Source organism: Lissotriton helveticus, chromosome 5_1 (assembly GCF_964261635.1).
Source record: "Lissotriton helveticus chromosome 5_1, aLisHel1.1, whole genome shotgun sequence".
Taxonomy (NCBI): Eukaryota; Metazoa; Chordata; class Amphibia; order Caudata; family Salamandridae; genus Lissotriton; species Lissotriton helveticus.
Window position 1 is genome coordinate 1,374,269,297 of NC_136065.1, and position 25,273 is coordinate 1,374,294,569.

The following is a 25,273-nucleotide window of genomic DNA, read 5'->3' on the forward strand; positions in this document are numbered from 1 at the left end:
GCCTTCCAACCCTTCATGCCCGCCTCAGATTGTAAACTCATAGAGCAGCCTTAAAATCATGCCTTTGTCGTTCTTGTGCTTCTGAAGGGAGCATGACTGCACTCTCCTTCCTCTGTCTTATGTGGCTTGTTTTTATTTATTTAAAGAAGGGATAGCTTTTTGACCAGCAAGTTAATGTGAGATCTTTTCAAGCCACGGTGCACTGCATCGTCTTGCCCTTGTGCCAAACCTTAATAAAAAATTGTATGTGATTGATAGTCTGAAATACCAATTTTCTTCTATGTCCCACTTATTATATTCGTGTGCGTGTGCAATCAAATGCTTCATAATCAGTTCATGTAATTGTCGCTGCCTTTGCAGCATTTAAACCTGTCTGGTGCTGGCTGGCTCTAAAGCCCTGTCCCCAGGTGATTTTCTTAAAATTCCTTATTCCCGTCTCTTGGGGTTTTTCTACAATGTCTATCAAGAATGATTCCCTGCTTTGTGAGCGTAGAGTGCCTTTTACGCTTACATGTTCCTATTTTTAAAAGTCTGTTTGGCCACAGTAAATTCTAAGACTGGTTTGGAAGACCTTGGACACTGAAGGAGTGGCGCTCATCCTCCTTCGTTGCAGTGGAGGCTGCTTCACCCCGGAGCGGCGGGAACGTCTGAAGAGGTCCCCAGGTCCCTTTGCTTCTGGAGCAAAGCCTTTGCGAACTGTGGGGCAGCGCTCTATCCAAGTCTGCTCTCTATTGATTTCTCGTGCAGCCAGTACTCTCCTGTGAAGTTATTCTCCCTATGTTTGCAACTTCTGAGGAGACCTGCCGAAGGACTTTGGTGCACGTCTGGAACAAAAACGGCAGGTCCAACTGGATGCAGGCTCTGAGCAGGTTAATCACAGAAAATACTTAGCATTTTGTGACATCTGCAACTCAGGTTCTACTGAATGAGGCAGGAAAATCGAGTTGTACAAGAAGCATCAATCGTCTTGTATTATTTTTGTAACATAATGTATCGTTCATAATAAAAAAGAATGCTCCAAATATGAACCAACATCCAGCAAGTCATATTTCCGTAAGGTCATATGAATAATACATTCACTTTATCAGCCAATAATGCATGTAGGGTGCAAATAGGGCGCTGTTTTTAGCAGATGTAGTAGGGGAACGACTTATTTTAGGAATTTTTATGGTTCCCACTGTTCCAGAACTTTCTTTCCTTCATAGAAATGTGAAGAATATGTGGAATTTTAGTCAAAGTTTGACGCTTGCAGGACATTCTGCGGGAAAAAACAGAGTGGGATCCACACAAACAAAGCCACAATGAATTAGCCTGGGTCATTAGGTTTCAGGAATGCCCAGAGATTGTAGAGTTTCCTGGTTGATGCAGAGCCAACATACTGCAGCTATTCACCATGGCAAGTGAGAGGAAAATGATATTTACCCCTCTCTCCTAGTGCATATGTCAGAATTACACCCAAAAGAATCAACATTTCCTTTTACTTGCCATGGCGATACTCAATGCCAAGGTGGGCAGAAAGACTACTGGGGTCTTCGTGGTGAGGAGGTGGCCTAATGATTGGTCAGCCCCACACAGTTTTTTAAAATTGTAACATCTCTGGCATCCAGTGGGTTTTCTACCCCCTCAGTGCAGATTGGTAGGGTAAAATCTCCAATCTCCCCACAGAATATCTGAAAAACTGTTGGGGCATTAGGGGTGGGAGGAAATGGAGGTGTGACGAGGTGGGCCACCTAACCTATATTTTTTCCTATAAATGAACCCTGGAGTTCATTTGGCTTTTTCTCCCCTCCCCCACCTCCCAGAATGGGAGGGAGAAAGACTGTGGGGACCCCTAGATATGGGGGTAAGGCCCAATGCCTCGGTGGGCTACTCTGCACCATATTTTCCTTTAACAAAACAAAAAGAATCTTGTTGTCTAGGGGGCTTTCCTGCCCCCACCCCCCACCCCTTGCCCCCAGAATCAGATTGTTGGATAACTCCTCGAGATTTCCCAAAGCTTCTCCTAGCAAGAAGACTGCTATGAATATTATGGGGTGGGAGCATGACCTGAGGCCTGGGCAGGCCGCCCCACCCTTTCCTTTTGTTAAAGCAAATTTTCCCTGTCGTTGAGTAGGCCTCCTGCTAAACTTTCCCAATCTGCCGAGAGTGGGAGGAGGGGGAGTGGACAGAAAGACAGATGTTGCAGTTTGGGTGTGAGGACAGGCCCAGTTCCAGGGAAGAGAAGGCAGTCCCCCACTTTTTATAGATTTGTTTTCTTTTTTAGGTCTCGCTTGGCGTACTGCGCACATGCGAAGTCGAGCTTGCGAGATTTTATGTTTTTAGGAGTACTTCACTAGCGAGGGTTAAGCCCCGCCCCTCTTCTCCATTGGGTGGCCTCCTAAACGGTGGCCAGCCATTGGAGAAGAGGTCCTAGTGACGTTCTCCTTTCTCGCTAAGCCCCGTCCTTTTCAGACTGGGTTCCTTGCTTTACGTTTGCGGTAAAAGGTTTCTTATCTTCTTTAAGGGTCCAGATGGCCCCATAAAGAAGATAAGGAACCTTTTACCCCAGCAGGAAGTCGGGGCACCCAGTCTGAAAGGGACGGGGCTTTAAAGAGTAATTTCTTTTATTTCCTGCGCGTCTTCCCCACCCCCAGCCACGGACGGTCATTGGTCTGTTCCCCCATCTGTTCCTGGGCCTGGCTGAATGGAGGCGCAGCTGGAGAGTAGGCTCCTCGTTTGAGCTGCTGCCAGTGGACACGGGACCGAGCCTCCTCCAGCGGCCGAGCCTGGACTCACTCTGACCCGAGGGACGCTGGTCTTGGACGCTGGCTGCCACGGCGCGCCGTTGATGGACCGGAACAGAAGAGGTAAGGACCCTGTGCCTGTAGTTCACTGCTGCCTCCTAGGAGTCCCCGCCCGGAGCCTCCTAACGGGCACGGAGTGTAGGGCTTGAGTCCTCCCCTCAACAGGCGCTGCCATTCTTCTTACTTCTAAGTTGAAAACTAGGAATAGTTTCAGCACACGAGTCAGGTGTAAATAGCACGGCAGCTTTCATGCCATACACGGGCCAACAATCCTGTTACTCTGGCAACCGTGAGCGGCTGCGACGTCACTTCCTCTGTGAAAGCTCTGCCAGGGCTCGCGTGCTGTCTCTACTGCTCCGCACGGGGCAGCCGTGTACGATCCCGACTGAAGAGAAGGCTGCGACGCAGGAGGGCTCGTGAAGGCGAGCGCGGAGGATGGCCGCTGCCACTGAGTGCCAGAGCGGCACTTCCGGCCGCCACGAGAAGAGCCTGGGTTTGCTCACTACCAAGTTCGTCACCCTGTTACAGGAAGCTAAGGACGGCGTGCTGGATCTTAAAGTGGTCAGTGCGACTTCCGTACTCACTGGAGATGCGTCCTGCATGTGCAGGGGTCTAAGAGCGCTGCATTCCCCATTTGTATGTGTTTGGTGGTTGGGTGCAGTCTTAAAGAGCCGAACTTGTTTTCTACATGTGGCAAAGTTAAGAGAGAGTAGCAGAGAATGAGACACCTGAAAATTGAGGGTCCTCGTCTCGAGTCTGATTGAATATGTCAGTATTTTGTTGATCTGAACCTTTGCTCTCTTTGCGAGGTGCCCTTACTTCTCAAGTAGGGGGAATGTTTTTAGGTCTCGCGTTTGCGATAGATTAAGCTATTGGCATTGTAAATGACAATGCCATTTATTTACCTGTTTTCAAAACCAACACATAAATACAAATTTTGTCATTTACAATGCCAATAGCTCTAACTTTTGCAAAGGCGAGACCGTTGCATTGTAAATGCTTGTTTAAGCTTAGCGTAGGCTTTCTGTGCCCTAGGGGAAGCACCTTGCTTGATTCCTGGCATTATTTTGTAAACAGCCAGCACCAGAAGGATTTTCTTCTTTAGTGTGGTGGACGTACCGTTCACATCCACTGAAATATATAGATAATGTGATGCATATATATGGATAATGTGGTGCATGTGAATCATTCATCCACTACACTTATAGGATTAAACAGGTAATTTATAAAAGTCAGCCATATGCTTTAATATGTTACTTGACTTTCCTTTTTTGATGCTCTTTAAAAGCAGTATGACATTCTACATGTTTATCAATTGATGGCGCTGTACCTGACTTACAGAAATCTAGAACTTATTTATCCAAATCACAGTGCATGGAATCCACCTTTTTGCAGCAACATGAAAGAGGTGCCCCGTGAATGCTAAGTTATCAAATCCAAACTAAAGATAACTTATCCCTTGACACTCATCTTGTGTTTTTATAGGACTCTCACCATCAGACAGAGGAATGCTTCATCATTAAGTCCTGATGTTGGGACCCATTGTCACACACACACTGGCTCTATCTTGTGAACACAAGGGAGCTGTTTTAGATCTGATGGAGGGGATCCTAAAATTAAAATGACCTAAGGAGTTATCTAGAGTTTACATGAAAAAAGTTGCTCCTTGGTAAAATTAGAAACAAGATGGGACGCCCAATGGGAGATTATGTCCCAGGCATCAAATGGTCAAGATATTCAGCCACCTTGCTACCACAGTCTCGTGGCTTCCATCAGGACCTTTTATGGTGGATTCCTTATGCATCCACAGTTGTTTTGCAATTTTCTAATATTGTAGTCTTTTATTAACAACCTTTTTGGTTACCACTCAGAACTCGAAAAATCTACTTGCCCACATACTATGGTGAGTCAGATGTATTAGGGTGAGCTATTTTTAAGGACTACTGGCCTGGTCTGGCAAGAGACTCCAACTGACAAAGAATAGGTGTACTTATAAGTAAGAAAGTAAAAAAACCAAAACCATAACAATGCCATTAAATCTTGTAACACTTGCTGTGCTTTCAAAGACAGAGGTCAGACATCTGCTTATGTCTTATTACATATTGTTCCTTTTTTTATCTTGAGGAAGTGTTTACAAAATCCTCTAATTTTTCAGTCACAGAAAGAAAAGTAAAGTGAACTGTCTGACACTCATGCTGTGTGCAATAAAAGGCTATAGGATGTCAGTTTATTTTAAAAACAAAAACATTAAAATACCGTGCAAATGAACTGTACAAATATTTCAAAATATATTTCAGTAGTTGGGAAAGCACTTTTTTAAGTAATGATGTGTGATGAAAACAAATATTTAATAGGATCAAAATAAATCAGAACACTTTACTTGGTGATGGGCAAATGATAAATATTTCCTGAAACTCAATTTACCCGTTATCGTTCATACGCTATATAGTTTTATCAGTAAAACTGCATGTCTTTAGGAAAGTTTGTGGCTATTTCAATGGAAATGTGCAGTCTGTAAATGACAGTGCATCATGCTTTAGTAATATGTCTATTAAAAGTGAGAGTTTTTAAAAATGAACCTAAAAACATTCCTGACCCCCACCCTGATGACAATGCTATTGATGAACCAGGAGGCCATTGAGGGATCATGTGTACCGTTTATCTGGGCTAGATTCATGCATGGCAGCCATTCGTACAGGCATACGTGTTGACCCTTCGAAGCCTGGGACAGGTTGAGTAGTCAATCAAAACCCTTAATGGGTCGCATCTTTCATGATGGTGGAATGCGTTCTAGTTGGGAAGTAGTGGTGATCTTGGTTATTTCCTAACTCCCCCTCTCCCCCCCTCCTCCTTCCCCTTTTCTGTTTTAAGTGTTCACTGCTGTTGGTCAGTATTATGTTCTGGACAATCTTCAAAGTAAATCAATAAGTGCTAGTACTCTGTCACTGCTTGCACCCCGCCCAAAAGGATGTGGACCAACTTTTGCAAGCATTCCACATCACCTTTGTGTTTTCCTCAGTCCAAGCAAGTCAAATAGCACCTATCCTCTGAAAATCCCAGTACATATGTTTTGCCCTCAACATGCCTACCATACCTGTGTGTATGAGTTGGGGGACGGAATAAGCATTTAAGCACTACTACGCTGGGTTTATTTCACACCAACCTGCAAGAATCAAAGAACTGATGTGATGAATAGGATGTGTACAGGAAGAGTAAGGAGTGATAATATGGAAGAACATGGTTTTCCAATAAAATAAAAATTTGTAGGAGGCTGGCTTAGTATATGGTTCACACTTATTTAAGTGAAGCACCTTGCACTAATCTAGGAAACCCTTATGGTGCTTTTAGTGGTCGTAGACACCCTTAGAAATCTCTTTAAGTGGTAGCTGGGGGGCAGCAGTCTTCAGGCTTAGTTCAGAAGCAGTATTAAGCAGCTTGTTTTACCAGATCTAATCACGTAGTGTAGGTTAAACGAAAAAGAACCACACAATGCAGTTATAAAAATATGTCTATTTTGTACACAACATTGACTAACACATTGGTATATCTCCTACACAGAGATATCAACACAAATACACACAATACATCAATTGCAAACCGGTAAGTAAGCACAATACACAGTGGTCTCCAGTGGGCGACCAAGCCATATACTAAGAAAGTGGAATGAGAACTGTGACCGAAGTCAGGACTTGGACCAGGAGACCCAGAAGAGCTGGGAAACAAGAAACCACCCAAGGTAAGTATCTAGGAACCCACGGAGGCTGTGTGCAGAGTGGAAACATAGCCGCATACTCCATAGAAGTCAACAGGAAAGTCGCAGGTGCAGTTTTGAAGAAGACACCTTGAAGACCAGAAGACACTGGACCTTGAAGAGACCCAGAAGGTTGGAGAGTCACCCCACCCGTGCATACCCCAGGAACCAGGATACCTACACCAGGAAAGCCGGGTGCATAGGTGCCAAGTGACGTCGGAAACCGCCATAGTGCGCAAAGAAGGATTTCAGAAAAGATGTCGCTGGCGAAGACTGTGCAAGAGTCCGGTGGAATCCAATGGTGGATTCTTGAAGAGAAGAACATACAAGCAGAGGGCACAGAGTCTATGCCACTCAGAGGAAGAGCAATGCCCACCGATGACAGAAGATGCAGGAGTGATGGCGGTGCGCTTGTCACTGCAGCTGTGCGGACCAGGTGACCCTGAGGAAGACTAGAAAACATTCACAAGGTGTCCCACATCGGAAATCAAGACCCAGGGAGTCGGTGTCTAGGGGTAGCACCAACAAGTTCTTGGCAGTAGCAACAAACATGGAAAACGATGAAGGAGCAACATTGGGACCCGCAAGGTCCAAGGGATTCACCAAGTGTAGGAGAGTCAGGGCAGGCCCCAAGCATGAGAAAAGCCCACTGAATCAAGAGAAGACTCCCAGGCGGACCCTCAGGCCGAAGACAGAAGTCTCAAGAGAACCTCGAGCAGCCAACAATAGAAGAAGGCCTACGGTGCAGGGGATACGGTACGGACGCTAAACTTGACAGGAAGAGATGTTGGAGGTTGGAGCTTTTTGTAGCTCAAAGGTCTCTGGAGTGCTGAGCCAACAAGCCTAGGCAATGGCAAGTGGATGCGGTGCACAGGGGTCTGGTCTCAGCAGTTCCGACGAGGGATACTGTCTTCAAAATTACAGGGAGTACAGGTCAAGCCTCGATGGAGTTGCAGAACAACCACCTGTGTTGCTGAACCTTTCGAAGTCCATTGGATGTCAGGAGCCGCAGACCGGTCAGCTTAGTTATGGAGCCTGCAGATGCTGGGGAGTGACTCCTTCACTACTTCGGGTCTCTTTGATGCCCACAGGCCTGGAGAAGAACCTGGATGGGCACAGATGACGCAGAAGGCTGGCAGGATAAAGAGACCAGGAGCAGCAGGAGCCTTCCTAGATGCAGTCTTGGTTCCAGTCGAAGTCCAAGGTGCCCAGATGGTTGAAGTTGAAGTGGTTTTGGGTCTGAATCTTGTCCCTCGACGAATCTGAAGAGCCACCCAAGGTAAGCCCTTATGTACCCTATGAAAAGGGTTGTGACGATTCAGGGATCCCTCACAGAGGAGGAGCTGGACAGAGGGGAGGATACTCCCATGTCTTTTGTCCAGTTTCGCTCCAGAGCGGAAGCCATGGGCCCCCAGAACTGGTTCCAACTGGAATGTACATGGAGGGCACCAAATGTGTCTTTCAAAGCAGTCTGGTGGTGCTGGCAAGCGCCCACCCCAGCTCAATACACTAAGTCCTGTCTGGGAGGTGGTCACGCCTCCATGTGACAGCAACCCTATTGTTCTACCATCCCCTGCTCGAGCTCAGCTTAGCAGCAGGAGGGCAGAATCGTGCCTGGAGTCGGCAGCAGCACAAGCTTATTGGCAGACCCTGGAAGGCTGTTACCGGGCGTACTGGGGGCTTCTCTGAGGAGCCCCCAGTGCAGGGAATCATGCCAGAAATGTTTTATTTAAAAAGTGACAACAAAATAATTTAAAAGTGAGAGGCCACAATTTCAAATGTTAATGCACCCTGTGTATGAGTCATAAAATCTGAAAGCTAAACACCTTCGGAAATAAATTACTTTTTTTTCCATAGGATCTAACTCTTGCTGGAAGGTACCTTAACCCAAAGCAGACCCTAAGACTAACTGTTTTGCTTATCCTCTACTGTTACATACTTGTTACTGTTGCATACCCTAACCCACATCCCTCCCAAACCTAAACCTTGGCTCATTTCCTGATCCTATCTGTACCCCTAACTCTAACCAATTGTCAACCTAACCATAACATTATCCTAACCCCTTACCTCTTCTCTAATCGCCCACACCGTCGCCGTATTCTTTAACCAGAACCGTAAAGATAACAGATCTTTTAGCATCAATATATAGTTGCCACACGGGTCATTCTAAAGATTTCTTCTCCCCAAGACCTGCTACATTGTGCCCTAATTTTACAAACGGTGCAACCATGTGTGACCTCTAACCACCTGAAACTCAACCCTTTACCGACCAAGTGTTTCCATACATCATCGTCACAATCCACTTTACCAGTTTATTCTTGGAACGAGCCATGCAGTATTCTTGACTACAAACTTGCCATCATTGAAAACGTAAAATCCTTTGGTGTCCTCCTTGATAAAAAAAATAATATTAATTAAAAAGACATATTTAATGTAATGCAGATGCAAAACATCAGTCAAAAACATCTGAATGTCACATCTGCTAAATTAAGAGTGCATCATTGATTACGACATGAGCCGCTTTTTGGCAAATGTCTTGCTCTGGCAAATTCTAGGCAGGCCCTTAATCGGCAAGCACAAGTCAGTGCAATGGCAAACAGCGCGCACTTTCAATTGCAACGTCTTTAGAGAGTGTGTCAGTTTGACTGGTCCTGCTGAAGCACAGCTAGCCCCCTGAAGGCAGTGTTACATGCGGCAGCACACTGTGTCTTAGGCACTAAAATATTTTCCCACATTACTCTGAACAACTGGCAGTCAAATATTTACCTCTAGAAGCCAGAGCATTGTATAACACAGCTTGCACCACCCATAGGGCGTTCCACACGTATTTCTACCCCTCAAAAAATAGCAGTGACGCTGAAAATGTCAGAAAGGCTCAGATTATATAGTTCGGAAACCCTTGTATGAGCAGTATGGGTGGGCGAAATTTGCGTAATTGCGTTACGCAATTCTCCGCAAAACGGTAAAAAATCTCCGCGAACACGCAGAATTTCCACGAACACGTGGAATTGCTTGTTTGGGAAGCTTTTTTACTGTTCGCAATCGCTGTTTGCGTGCTTGGAGGGAAATATCTTGCGAACACGCATTTTGTGAACGCGAACAAGCAAAACATTTTGCGAAGTCGCGGAATGCATAATTTTGGGCAATTTCCCGTTCTCTGCGGAACGCTAAATTCCACGAACAGAACGGAATTTACCGCCCAGACCTAATGAGAAGTAAGCATAAATTGCTGTTGCGTAATTATGCAGACGTTCGGGAAAGTTACACAAAATTACGCATTATCGCACAGAAGGAAAAACCGGAATTTCATGGTTAAAAAATCACACACAAAAAAACAAGCACTGTGAACAACAGGTGTGTGCCTTCTTTTGTTCGTGTTATGCCAATGCACTTACGCTACATTTTTACCATAAACGGAATGTAATTACATGACGTAATAGCATGTTTTCTGGAATTTCGCACAAGGGTAATGTGAAATTACCAGAATTATGCTAGGTTATGCAACTTTTGCTCATTAATTAGAACCTCCAGCTTTAAAAGAAGAGCACACAGTGCACGATCCGTCTCGGGGAGTGCAACCATAAGATATATAATTCTCTCCATCCCAAGCTTAACAATCACCTTTGGCTGCCTAGAAGACCGAGCTGTCAGGCGCTTGATTTCTGGTTGCAGTTCTTGAAAAACATATTTTTTTTGTCAGGTTAGATCGGTCTCGTATCCACTGTGGTATAAACACAGGAGCTAAAGGCAGATCGCAGAAAATCACTGGAAAATTCCAGTATTCAGAGGAAAAAAATGTGAGTTCAGAATACCAACTCTGAATACAGGCACAATCGAACAGGCAAGCATGAAATCATACAACCCGAAGGCAAAAAATAAGCCTCAAAATGCGTCTGAGCGAGGAACAGACAAGAATCAATGTTGCAACGCATTACACAGCATTCCCTGATTATTTTGCGGAAGGTGTTTTACCTTCGTGGATTGGGCTGGCACTAAATACTACAGTAGAAAAAAGGCTTCATTCCCAAGATGATGCCAGATGAGTCACATTTGTTTTAAAAACACGTGGATCTGGTGCCATCTGAATGCTGACAAGGAATCCAACATCATGAATGCTGCCAACTAACCTGGCATGCGGTGTTGGCATCATTCTCCGCATCAGGCGCCACGTTGACCCCAACCGTGATGTCTGTAGCTACAATAAAGCTCCAAATAAGGCAGATTCAACACGTGGCCAAGAACACAGGCCCAGCAACGCTCAGGAAAGCGGTAACCACATTTTACCCCAAAATTCTAACACAAGCTCAAACGTTTTCTCTTCCGTAGAAAGTTTGCAATCAGCCCTTGTTAAATGTAACTCAGACGTTTGGCTCCCTTGACCACCCACCCTTTTCGAAAACCTGCCCCAATTCTTCTCTGGTTAAGTCACTGCCCATTATTTCTCCTCACCCTCACACACTAGCTGAATTCTTCTTAAGCCTCCTTCCACACTGTTCATCTATCCCACTTTTTCATCACATCACTGTCTACACACAGTCTTTACCTAACTATCTTCATCTTCCTACGACTTCTGCGCACAGGATCGTGGGGTTAATTGCTGGGGTCGATGCATTTTCTGTTGTAAATGTCCTCTCTTGTGTAAAGCGCTCTAAAGTCTTTGGGCCGTGTTTGTGATATACTAAGTGCAGTAAAAATAAATAGGTAAACTAAATTTGGTTTTCTAACTCGTGTTTTTCTTTTTTCCCCTTAACTTTGTTTTTGAGGTTTTGGTGTATTCAGTTTGAATGTAGACTATAGTCTGTGTTGTGACTAGAAATTGCTTTCTTTGCTGCAAGCCGCTTCTTGCTTGCTGAAAAACTGATGGATCTGTGGCTATTTGAGGTGTGATTGGACTAAGTGGTTTTCGATATTTGGTTTGTATGTTTTTAGATAGCTGCGGTATGTGAAGAAAAGTTGTAAACATCTGGATTTCGTGCCAAGAGGACCTTCATGAAGCCTGACTAGTGAGGCTGAAGCTTTGCCATGTCATCTATCCTGAGAGAGCCTTGGGTCATGACCCAAAATGTACTTCTTCCTAGTATCTCAATGAGGGACTGCCCATCTACTGTTCTAGTCATACCAAAGAGTTATATGTGGGGAAGGTGTAACTTACCCTTACACCTGATCTACTGTCTTTTGACCTGTCATACTAACTTATCAATTTGTCGGAGAAACAGGTTGTTTTTGCTTTTGTGGTTGGGGATATCAGGGCCTGCATAATAAGGGTGTTGATTATTTCCCAGGAGCGTTTGGCTGTGTACCAAAATTAAATGAATATATTGCAGTCTATTCAACAGCTGTATTCTTAATCAGCTGGTGGATGCCTCTCTGCCTTAATCTTCAACAAAGTGAAGTACGATTACCTACCTGAGCCTACAGATATATCCCACGGTGGAACACACGGCACGTGGGAATTATGGTATCCTGCTGTCCAACACCCGGACGGAACTCCAAAACTGGAGGAGGCTTACACTGGCCTGGCTAGGTAGACTAGCAGCTATAAAGATGACGCTGCTATCCCGAATATTGTACGTAATGCAGACCCTGCCACTGCAACTTGGAATCCAGGTCCTGGCCAAACTGCAGCACTTGATAGCAGACTTTATCTGGGGCGAAAAGAAGGCTCAGATGGCACACCCCCAAACGTATCTGAAGTAGGAGGACGGAGGACTGGGAGTTCCACACTTAGAGCGATACTACCAAGACGCACAGTTTCGGTATTTGACCGAAGGGTACAAGCAAATGGCGGAAAAGCATTGGTGTTTTATTGACCGTGCAATAGCGGGCATACATGTGTGGAAAGTGCCCTGGCTCCCCAGTCGTCACCACCCTGCCAGGGTCCACATCTATCTAGTTATGCGAGCCACGATGATGGTGTGAGATAGGGTTCAGGTGTCCTGTGGACTGTCCACCCCTACGTCTCCCTTGACCCCATTCATTGGTCACCCGGACTTCCCTTCCGCACGAACCAGGCAGAATTACCTTAAGTGGCAGGAGGCCAATTGCAAAAGGGTGGGCAATCTCTTTGATGAGGATGGGATAATGGACTCCCCCAGTTAGTTACAAACTATGACCTACCTAAGACAACATACTGGCAATACCTGGCCCTGAGGCATTGGGTTACGCAAACACAAATCAGCAGTCATGCAAGTCGCCCTTTAACCAAATTCGAAAAATGGCTCATAACCCGACATTCAGACAAGCGCCTGCTCTCGGATATAGACTTGTTTCTGCTTGTACCCACACAGCAAAATAAGACACCAGCGCAGGTGGGAGTTAGAATGGGAACAAGAGTTCTCCCTAAAAGAATGGCAAGATATAGTGCACACAGCCAGGGCCGCCTCCTGCAGTACGGCAGGAAAGGAGATGTTCCTCAAGATAGCATATTATTGGTAATATACCCCCAAAAGAGTGGCCCCCAGTAGGCCAGGGAGTGACACTTGATTGTTGGCGCCACTGCGGCCAGGTAGGAAATCCGACCCACGTGGTGTAGCAGTGCCTTAAGTTACAACCCTTTTGGGATTCTATACTACCTGACAAAAACGCTACCTATGACACAGACATACCAAGCGTCCTGAGTTGCATATTCTTAGACCTCCCCAACGCCCTAACATATCCCCTAAAATCATGCAGGGGTAAAGCCATTACACTAGCACTGGGGGCTGCCAAGCAGGTGATACTGGCTAGATGGGGTACAGAGGAAATCCCAACAAGGCTGGACTGGCTGCACAAGCTATGGGAAGTAATCGGGATGGAAAAGATTAGAGCAGGATTGACACTCTGGCTTCCCCGCTTCGATAAAACATGGGGCTCCACCTTAGAGTTTCTGTCATCTGAATTTTATGCACTCACATGCCCCAGGTACCTTCGGATGCTAGGACTCACCAGGGATCATATTCCGGACCATTAGATATCTCTCTCAGCGGTACTGTGAACACAGAACAGGAATACACAATTTCCCCAACCCAAAACCAGCACAAGCTCCCTATGGCGCCTTCCCTCTACCTTCTCTCTCTATTCTATAACTATTTTTTTTTAACCTCTCAATTTGCTTTATAATGCTTTCCCCACCGGCCATTGGATGGAGGTGGCGGATATTGTTATTGGGAAACTTAATAAAAAGATTTAAACCACAAAGTGAAATAGGACCTGTCCTGACAGCAGTGTTCGCCCCCTAAACCATCTGTTAGTTTTATTGGGATCACCCTCCAAAACTTAATTTCACCCTCTTAGGACACTCTAGGCCTTGAGAGGTATGGGCACCCTCCTGCTGCCCCTTGAAATAAATTAGAACTAGCTAACGCTACACTTAGGGATGGCAGAGACCAAGGATAGGCCTTGGGCTTACCAGCAAAGGCGCTGTTAGAAATGGGATTTCCGGTTGGCTAAGGCTGGCGCCAAAATCAGGCAGAAACCACCACTCTAGTCAGGGCAAGGGAGTTACACGCCAAGATAACCCCTGCTCACCCCCTTTGTAGCGTGACACGAGCAGTAAGGCCTACCCCGGAGGCAATGTAAGTTAAGTATTTGCGCACGCACCCACCAGCAACAACATCCAAGGCCCCCCACAAAAGGAACTCCACACAAGATTATATAAAAATAGCCTTTGTATTATACCAAACACATTAGATAATGAACACACACTTTACAATGTGCCATAGGCACAGGCAGAATTTACAGGGGACAGGGCCACATGGGCCACTGTCAGGAATAATCACTTTTAGAACTAGCACTTTGAAGGAATAACACTTAGCACATAGCACATATAATAACTGTAGCACCAAAAATAGCAAAAGGTAGCACACAGCCAGTAACCACTGGTAACAGGTATATACCTCCTACGCAATCCTAACCACCTTAGGCATATATCACGCAGGGAAACAAGAACACACTAGTATGACCCATACTAGATAAAACAACCTCCTAAGCATAAACATATGTCTAGAGGTATCAGAACAGGGTGCGCAAAACATTCTACACACAGTACATTTCCTAGCAACCTAAGAAGCACATAAATCATATTTAGCGCAGAAATCACATTTAGCACATAACTCAAATCAAAGTCCAGGTTGCGCCACTGCGCCAAAAACCTAAACATAGCAGCTGCCCACTACTTGCTGGGCAGCTGGGGACAATAGCAAGGGCCTAAACGCTGCAGCTGGCACTAAGTGCTGTGCAGCTGGGGAAGGCCAAGTAGGGGCGAAGGAGTGCGACTCACTCCTGAGTCCAAAGTACATGTCCCTAAAAAGAAAACCTAAACGTTGCAGCTGCCCACTACTTGCTGGGCAGCTGGGAATGATAACTGCGACAGGGGCTCTCAGTAGCCCTTGGGAGCAAAACTGTGCAAAGTTTGGGAGCCCGCTGGCTCTAGGAATAACTGTGCACAACGGTGGAGCCCTCGAGGCCCTAAGAATTAATGGGCATTTTCGGGAGCCCTTCTAGGCTAACACTGCCCCTACGGGAGCCATCTGGCTCGGGAAATAATCATGCCATCTCTGACGGAGCCCGCAGGCTCAGAATGAACATGCAGCACCTGTGGGAGCGGCCCGCTGCTAGACGGGCTGCTCTGTTGGCCATGGAGCCTCCACTGAGACTCTGCACTCTCGCTGGGGCAGCCCTCTGCCCAATGGGGCCGCCCAGCACTGTCCAAGAGCCTGGAACAGGCACAACCCAACCGTGCCCCACCGGAAGGCCACTCACCAGCTCTGGGGGGCGCAGGCAGCATTCCTCTCTCGGCCGGTGCAGCGGGCGGGGCTCTCGCTCTCTGGAGAGCCTCGCTGGGATCCGCTGCACCTCGCGTTGCTCGGGACTTTGTCTCCGGGGCTCCCCTCACTCCTGGGAGCCCTGCTAGGCAGGCACGGGGGCATCTTCACCCGGTCCCCCTTCTCGGGACCAGGACTTGAAACAGAGCCGTCGGGGCTCTGCGCGGCTTCCCCCAATCGGAGCACGGCGGCGGGCGGGACTTCCTCGTAGAACCGGAAGTCCCGCCCGAGTCAGGCACTACGGTGCCTGACTTCCTATTTTGCGGCGCGAGTGCCGCGGCGGTGATTTAACGGGGGCAAAATGAGGGGTGAGCACCCTCGGTTTTAAAAATAAACGTAGAAGCGGGGTGTGCACCCGCTACGGTGCATATAAACAGGGTGGCACCCGTAAATAAAAATAATTAAAATGCGGGCAATATGCAGGGTAGGCTCCTGCCTGAAAACACGAGCAGGTCAGAGAGCAGCTCCATGCTGCAAAGTTCAAATAAAGTGCTCCCAGAGGTGCTGGGGGCACAGAAAGCACCAATGGCCCCAGAAAAGGACCCCTACATCAAGGAGAGTCCCAGGAACACAGCCGTCATAGGTGAAGAGGGCAGGAGGGTCCCACAAAGTCCTGGATACCAAAAGATGGAGCAAGCAGCTCCCAAGAAAAAGGAAAGTCCTCCAGCCTCCAAGTCCATCAGCAATCCAGGGGCTGGGCAGGGCCCAGGGAGGCAAGCCTTCCCCTGGGCCCCAGCAGCAGCACGCCCCTGGTAGATTCTAGTCCGGAAAAACATGAACCTTTAACATGAGGTCACAGCCTCTTTTTATACACAAAATCCCTTTGTCTCTAGGGTGTAGGAAAAACCAGACGCAGCTGGTTCTGGAGCACTTTGTTTTGCTCAGCCCCTCTTCCCATTCACTGGCCAGGCTAGGGTCATCAGTCGCACCACAGAGGGCGGAGCCAGCATTGTGGAGGGAAAGCCCAGCCATATTCAGGTCCCAGGTGCAGCCCCTCCCTGCCATCAACATGCAGATCTCCCCATTCACCACCGGGGCAGATCCATCCTGACTTCTGGAGCCAGGCACACCAGCCAGCTCCAGCCAATCACAAGCCAGACAGTCACTGCACAGACAGGCCAACTTCTAGAAGTGGCACTTCCACACTAGACACAATAACGCCGCACACATCATCGCGCAGCATTCACTCTCGCGAGTTCGCACATACCAAATTTACCCCTGCACTCCCCACGCATCAGGAACTACCAGGGACACATACATTCCCCATACATTCCTATGGGAGGGCAGGCCAACCTTACCACAAGCACGCACTTTACCCTGGGACACAGTGGTAAAGTGCGCAGAAACCAAAAATGACTAACACCAAGTCACATATCAAAAGCAAAAAGTTTAGGGGTGAACCTGCCAGAAGGGCCAAGTCCAACAGGCGCCAAGGGAATTTAAGGTTGCATAGGCGAAAACATACAGAATAGAACGAACTTGGTCTAAAGGGATATCAATACTTCACCTGAAATTGCATTGTTGGATCTATGAAGTCGGGCACTAGAGTTGGCATACAAAAAAGTAAAATGTCTCTGGGGATCACTAGAGCAAATGAAGACTGTCTTCAAAGTCCTGACAAAACGGGGCATTATGGGTGATGTAGTTCCTTATAGGCTGCTCAGGAAATTGTAAAAGAGAGTCCATTTGCTCTTTGAGGATACAGAAGCAGACAGACGGATCATTGCTCGTGTTCATGCCAGACATGCAGGAATACTGAGCAGAAACTGCTCTACACTCAAACTTTAATGTATACGTTTGGCATAGCTGATTCATTTGCTTCCAAGTCACTCACAGACTTTAAGTCAACCAACAGACCTCACCTGAGGAGCCACTTTTTAGGCCTGGAGTTAGAAAATACCTTTTAACTTTACTAAAATTATATGCATAAAATACTTCTAGGGACTTTCACCTAGCACTCTTCATCCATTGGTCTGTTAATGTAGCGTTCACATCTTTCTTAGGCCCACTACAGCATACACTATGGGGCAGAGTGTTGGCCCACTTTAGCCATTCACTAACTTCACAGTGAGTGACGGCATTCTGCTCTTTCATTAGAAGCACAGAAATAGTTCTCTCCAGTGCCAGGGACTACTATGGCAGTGTGTGGTTTTTGAGACCGACCAAAACGTATTTTTGCTTTTAGGCAGTGTTCTTTTTTTTTTTTTACATGGACGAGGGCCCAACAGCTTCCGCAACAGTAAGGTTCAGCAAGAACCATGACAAAAAATGCATTGACAAAGACAAAAGACAACACCAGACCTATTGGCTTTGCCAGTGTTTGTTATAAATGGAATTGAGATGCTAGCTCATTCTCTTTCCAAGTGTTGTGTGATTGAAAAGTTTCAGCACTCCGTCCATCATCTTGTTGTGTTTGCTGTATTGTCTGTGCCACCATCCCTCAGACGTTTCACGCATATCAGGAGAGTGACCTATTCATTCCTAGGTGAACTGAATACAGAGGTGAAGGCACTTATGGACCATGATGGCATGGTATCTAACTCCATATCGGCATCTACCATGTGACCTTATTTGAACTTTCCTTTCATTCGCTTCCTCCTCTTGTCCCACATCACCACCTTTATGCACAGTCCCTTCACTGGTTCCCTTTCTTTTCCTACTTTCTCAATCTCGTTTCAATTCTTTCTGTTCCCCTCTTCATTCTCCTTACTTTCTCTCTTCCTGACATTTCCTTTCTTTTGCTTGCACACTTACCTCACATGACTACATTGCCTTCCCCATTATCCCTCACTTCCTCTCCCACTCTTCATTATTTTCAAACCTTTGAGTTCGAAATACCCTGAAATTTACCATTCAGTGGGTGACACCATAAAAATTAATGGGTGTGACCTAGGATAATTGTAAATTGGATTATCTCACCCACCTGAAAAGTCTCCTTAGTAAATATGATGCATAAGGACCCAGTTACCAAGGTAGACATGATCAGCAAGCTATGTGCGTCTGGGGTAGTTTCAGCAGTTCTCATCTGTGTTTTCTTGTTTGGCTCTTACAAGGCATCAATGTTCTTTTCTGCAGTGAGATTTTCGAGGCACCATGGTCTGAAGATGTCATTGCAGTGCTTCATTCGCTGCTGGAAAGAGGGGTAAGTGAAAGATATTCCCACAATTCATTATTACCCAGAAGGAGAAATGAGATCACTTTTGACAGAAATTCCAGTTGACAAGTTACATATGTTTTTTTGGATTCCACAACAGTGTATACATTTTATTTGTCATTAGATTATGCAAGACTTTGGAAATAAAATGTTCAAAGTTAAAAAAAATACCAACTGAAAACCAATAGAGCATTAGTTTCAAGATAACAAAAGAATATTTCAATATAACAGCAACTGGATCTACCTTGTAGATCATGATATGTTCTTACAATAAGAGAGAGGAAGAGGCGTGTATGTGGCCAGTTGATACCATGCTTTTTACAGCTTCTCTCTGCTGTGACTACCCAAATGTAATGGTATACAGTTTATCAACTTTTGGCTTTGAAGGGATTCAATCTATATATCAAGTAGTTCATGCCCACGATATGAAGTTGCTGAGCTATCTTCGAAAGAACATGTCATTCACTGGCATACACCCTCAAGAGGAACATGTCAAACACAGGCTGCACCCTCTAGAGAAATGTCACATTTCTAAGATCACAAGCAATGGAGGAGTGTTTCATCCTCTGAAGCAGGATCGCAGGAGTAAGAACGGAGTGAGAGTGTTAATTTCCTTTCTTAAAGCACAGGGATGCATCTTAAGTTAGTAGTAAAATCAGGAGGAGAAACCACTCCATGAAACAGAAGTTCAGAAACGTATATGTCTGGAGGCTCAAGAAAAAAGACTGGGCCATTAATTTGAGGGAGACCAATCTTCACAAGCAGAATCAAGGGTAATGGGTAGCTTCTCGGCCCTAGAGTGATATTTAAACGCAAGAAACTTATCAATAAGAGAAGTGTTCCCAAGAGGCAACTTACGCAAACTAGAGTAAAAACTTTTCAATGTAGACTAATTCAATGATGGCCCTTTACTTTACTTTTTGGTATGCTTTGTAAGCATCTGTCATATAGCAATTTTTTTTTCAGCAGATTATTTTATGGTGTTTCCAGGGTCCGTTCCTTGTTAGGTCTCGGCCTGATCCAGCGAATGCGCTAGTCTGGCCGAGACATTTAGTAGCTGGCTTTTGAAAGTTCTGCCAAAGGCCACCAGCGTGCGGTTACGCGCGTGCACGCACCGCTATCTGTCTTTCCTCCATCGTCACGGGTCATTAAAACACGGTGCTCTCACTTTCGCCGCGGCGCTCCTTTTGTCTTCAGAAACGAAAAGGTGTTCACAACTGTTGTCTGCAAGGCCCTCAACTTCCTATCCCTTGGAAGCAAAGATTCCTCTTTCTTCCTATAACATTCTAACACCGTTTATATACTCTGCTTAGATTTTATTGAAAGAAACAACCAATGCAGGAGCCTTAATGCCCTTCACCTACTTATGTTCCAGTGAAACCGTGTGTACTCTTTTCCTTTAGCACAATGCAGCAGCTCTGCTTGCTGTGTGTGCTTTACATTTAAAAAGTTCGTAAATCTGCCCCGGACTCCTGTGAACTCTACTGGCCACGCATGTGCTGTAGTAAGAATCTTGATTTGATGCTACCTTCTAGTGGGCTCATTGGATAACACACAATTTTTTATGCTGAATTGTTCTCTTAATCCCTCTCAACTTTAAGGCCACATGAGACAAGGGTCATTATGCTTCCAAAGACTGCCTTTCTAGCTTTTCATGTTTTTTTTATTTTTCCTTTTTTTAATCAAATATTGTGTGACGTCCAGTTAATAAATGTTACCTTTTTATTAAAAGTTGATTAAGACTGCTTGTTTCTTTATATATATTTTACCAAAATTGCTGTCATTTGATATGCTCCTCACACAGCTTATTTTCAGGAATGCTACCAAGCATGGAGACAGAGGGTACCCTGAGGAAAAGATGTGTTTATGTGTTGGAATGCCCCTTGATAAGGTTGGGTTTGTAGATAAAATGCCCTGCTTTCATTTACCTTTAATGGAGAGACTGCTGAGTTAACAAAGTGCAACAATTAAGTTAAAGAATGTGTTTTGATGTGTTTGTTATTTGAGTGCATTGTCATGCACAGATACCGGTTTCCTGGTGAGAAGGAACTCACACTCAGCTCCTCATTTTCGAGACCTCATACTGGGTACAATAAATAATTTATGGCGATTTTGTAAACCCTTTTGTTTATGGAAAATAATTCTCATGCATGATATTCTTTTGTAATATGTGTGTGGCAAACGAATGCTTACTGATTCACGATAGCAGATACTTACGTGTTTTATAATTGTATTTCCCTTCTATGCCTATTTAGTGATTTGTAAAGGTAGTTGATAGATATGAGCAATAAACTAATAGGCCTTCACTGTATTTTCATCTACGCATTCCTTGGATTTGAAACATTGTTTTACAGTGGGTGATGCAGGGACTATAATCTGAAATGATTCTGCTTGTATTGCCATTGATGCTGCTGTGGGTCCCAATAGGAGGATCTTTGTCCCTTATGGTGTCTAGTCTTCTTTTGATATTATCTCCCATCATTTTGTTTATTTTGCGATATTGGGGCTAGAGAAGGAGGCTCTGTTGCCCTCACAGTTGCCTGAACTCCTGGCCCTAGATCACTGAGCAGGGTAGGGGGAACTTTTTTTCTGTCGGTCCCTTAACCCTCTCTCTGGCCTGCAGATTGTCTTCGACATCACGGCCTACTGTTAGTTGCATGTTTTGTAGACTGGGTTTTCGGAATGTGGGGCGACTTTCCTGTTAGCTGCATCTTTTGCTGTCTGGTTTTCCGAGAAGGGGGCTCTATCCAGGGCTTGAAGGGGGATGAAACAACTAGGGTGGGGGTCTTTCAAAGAGACGTGACCAATGTAATTAAGGACGTGTAGAGTGTAATTAAAGTGACCCTGATTCGAGAGCTGCGGTGCGAGGACAAGCCCAAAGCTGCTGCAGGCCAAGTTGTCTGGGCTTGGATCGTGGAACCCGAGGGGGGTGGGGGCAGGCATGGTGGGGGGCTTAGCGGCTTTGTCAGCACCTCGTTTGAAAACCCTCAACTCCCCTCGCGGGGCCTTTTTCCATAAACTCAGACAAGGGCGTCAAGGTAATATAATTCTGGAAATCGTTTTGAACACTCTGGGGGATATGTACATGGAAGTGGAGGAGAGAGACGTTAGCCTACCTGGCTTCCCACCTCTCTCCTCTGGCATTAGCCTTCCTGGCTTAACGCCTCTCTCCTCCACTTTTTAAACGCAAGGCTGCACCATATTTAGAAGAATCTGGTGCAGCCTTGCGTTTCCCCTGCGATGGCGCTAAGCACCAGAGTGCATGGGTATCTGCATTCAGGGGAGTATTGTTCATGTGTAGGAAGGTGTCCCTTCCTCCACATAAACAATCCTAGAAATGCTATTCTGTCACTTTCATGTGTGTTGCTTCATGCAGCACACATGGAAGTGACAACATGGCATTTATTTTTAACGTTTGTTTATGTACAGGAAGGGACACCTTCCTGTACATAAACAAACCAAGGAATTTTGATTTTTCCATGTGTGCTGCACAGGGCAGCACACATGGAAATAGCAACAAGCATTGGCATAGCCAATAGGTCTCGCTTTTGGGACCTTATAAGTGTTTAGCCATGCAACAGTTGATGTAGTTGCACCAAGGACATTGTGCTGCCTAACTAAATACTTATAAGGTCCCAAAGGCGAGACCTATTGGCTATGCCAATGCTTGTTCTAATTCCCATGTTATCACATTCAGTCTTTTACTGCTTTCCAAGTTGTTAAACAATTAGCATTTGCCCTTCCTTCAACTGGGTGTCCCTGGAACAACCTCTGCAGTTATTCCCCGGAGCATCACAGTAAAAGCTGTATGCCGCAGGAGCCCCTATCTCTACATCTGGGTGTCTCAGTGATTGTTTACTCTTTATCGGTCTCTTTGCAGGTGGAGCTGCCATCTGGTACATTTGATCTGTTGATCCAGAATTTGAGCCAGTGGTCACCAAAGTTTATCAGTTCCATGAAATTTGCCAAACTGATGCTGAACTTGTTGACCAAATACCAGAATCATGTGAGTACTGTCTTGTAGGCAGTGTACACCAACAGGAGGCAGACAACTCAATGTGCAAGTGTTTACCTAATATCGTGCATGACAGGCTTTTCTGAGAGAATGTAGTGGCAGCTGTTCTTGGACAGTGGCATGTTTTGTGTTTGTGGCACGGTAGTGGCTATGATGGGTGTCACGTGGCTGTTCAGATTGTGACAGTGGGAAATAATATGGCAATGGCTGTTGAAGAGCAGTGATAGCTCTTGTGATTGTGTAGTCCCAGCATGTAGGTGGTTGTAGTGTTGGTGTTTTTCCATGTACAATCAACATAATCTGTTTTGTTTGTAGAATGGTGGCTGTTGTGTTGGTTCCAGGATATTAATGACTATTTTTGCCTGGGCATAGCAGAAGAAGCTTTAACACAATGACCCAGACCTGCCAGTGGCCTCAGGCAGTGGCTTTGATTCAAACTATATTGTCTTGACAAACCTTTTTGTGTTTCTTACAGATCCTGGTGTCTCACCATAAGCCACTGTCCAGTGCTCTAGCCTTGAATGAAACATTCCTGAAAAAATCTCTCCAAGCTGCTCTGAAGCGGTTGCTTGCTTCCTGAAATTATGTCTTTTGCCTGAACCTTTCTACATCTCCCCAGACTTTACATGTTTATACACTGACCGAAGACAAAACATCAAGGCTGAATGTTGCAGAGTGGACTTCCTGGCAGATTTCAGGTGCTGCCATGGATTAGGAAACCACACTCAAGATACCTTTTGGGCAATTTATCTTTTGAGCCAAATATATTGTTTGCCTCCTCCGAATTCTAACCGGCATTCTTTCCAAGCCTATCCACCTGACAACTGCTGCTTGTTCCAAAGATCTTGGTTACCCTACTGTTGGAAATTAGGCAATCCGGCAAACGTGCAATAAGCAAATCAAAATCTAGGCAGTAGGGCTAAGTGCTTGTATTCTACAGAACTGGTGAAGGAGTGTGGAGCAGATTACTCTGGTGAATGCAATATTACTCCTGGAAAATTGGTAGTGCGTTCAGAAATAAACATCTATTACAAGCCTTGTGGGAAAACTGTATTTGTTTGCATTGCATCAGTCAGTAACCACCTTTCTATCCCTATTTCCAACCAAAGACATAATGGCACTTGATAAACTGAGAGGACAGTCACCGTGCCAGTATACATAACTCTTGGAACACCAAGTAGACTATTCTCTGTTTAAAACGCTGGCCCTTACATGCTCTGTGTGTGGTCAATCCTATCTCTGCAAATTAATTTGCCCCAGGGCTAATTTTCGCCTCCCAAACCTCAAGGACTCGTCAACAGGAAGCACTGCAACAACTCTGGGTTTCTCCTTGGATAGGGACATTTTCAAAGCTAAACATATTGGCTGGCAGTTGTGCTGAAGCTTAGGTCTCCTAGAGTGATAGCAGCCAAGTCATGCTTGGATCCCCAGGATGGAATACATCAAAGTGTGCTCACATCCAATCATCCAATTGCCACAACCTTATGGATCTGGAGAAAAAAAATGTGTTGTCCATACACCAACACTCTTTCCCTGACTACGAGAAAGATCTGCAAGGCCATTGCATTTTGGTAAATTACTTTGCTGTTGGAATTAAACACAGATCAGAAACATCCCTTTCCTGTGTCTTATTGATTGGAATAGAGCAAGACCGTGGTGAATGAGCTTCTATCTGAGACAATGCTCAGCCGCAAAATCTTGCAGTAGATTAATTAGAGGTGAAGGGTTAGGGATAGGCATTCCTGCAAATTTGACAGAAGTGTATAAGATCTAAAGCGGATTAGTGGCCATTTTCTAGTTTAACCCAGTAAAGAAGGGGTAGCTACGAGAGATCATCTTAGTGCATAATGATTGTAGGAAATGTGATGCTGAGAAGGGACAACCGGCACACTAAAATGGCTTGGTTAGATTATATACAAAATGGAGGATGTTTCGTTCTGTGGGAGCAGTCCGTGTCTATGGAGAGTTAACAGCAATGTGAGTTAATACTAGTACTTAATATGTCTCATAAACATTCCTGAAGTCTTGATCCAAGTTCTCAGAAATAAAATGGTGTCCTCTGGATTAAGGCAAACCCAGAGGAATCCTACAACAATGTTCTACGGGAGATGAATTGGCATGTTTTAACTCTTGAGCTTATTTAAGGAAGAAACACAATGAACCCATCAAATGAGGCATCTGAAAAACCTGCAATATTTGGGAATCAGTGGGGAAGTATGGCATGGTGCCCCCTATTCAATACTGGTACAGGTCCAGGCGAACCACAAGCATATACCACCAAGCTCAAATTGTCAGCCAGATGAAGATTACCTTTTAAGCAATATAGCCTCAGTTTCATGCTTAGGTCAAAATTCTTACTGCTAACAGTTTGAGAAGATAAAAAAGTCCAGTTGATCTTAAGCTGAAAATGGCTACCTTTTCCAAAATCTTAATGATACTTGAGATATCAACTTTTGGACAATAATCTTATTGGGGCAATCTTGATGTTTTTAAAAAGAGGGGAAACTGCTACATGTTTGAACAAGAACGATACCACTACCTCCTCTCAAATATGTTATTAATCCAGACAGTAGTGATGGTAGCAAAAAAAGAAGGAAAACTGTGCAAAAACCATAGTAGAGTTGTGTTCTCCAAATCGGTCTTTCAGGCTACCTGACAGAGGGCCACCTATTTCCTCTATGATATGATGGATAGTACAGTTAGGATAGTAAACATGACTGCTGAGGGTAAAGCAGCGAGATCTTATGAGGCTTCTAAAAAAAAGCTTCA

General features: G+C 45.2%; 1 protein-coding gene across 2 annotated transcripts in view; it reads left to right on the forward strand.

The window, feature by feature from the left end:
- The window catches only part of FANCE (FA complementation group E), a 177,329-nt gene extending 153,210 nt beyond the window's left edge, over positions 1 to 24,119 (forward strand). For both annotated transcript variants that reach the window (XM_078644313.1, XM_078644314.1), the window contains exons 9-11: positions 18,411 to 18,477; positions 22,370 to 22,495; positions 22,980 to 24,119. In XM_078644313.1, coding sequence (XP_078500439.1) covers positions 18,411 to 18,477; positions 22,370 to 22,495; positions 22,980 to 23,084 — 298 coding nt within the window. In that variant the 3' untranslated portion in view covers positions 23,085 to 24,119. The remainder of the gene's footprint in view (positions 1 to 18,410; positions 18,478 to 22,369; positions 22,496 to 22,979) is intronic.
- Positions 24,120 to 25,273: the final 1,154 nt, after the last annotated feature.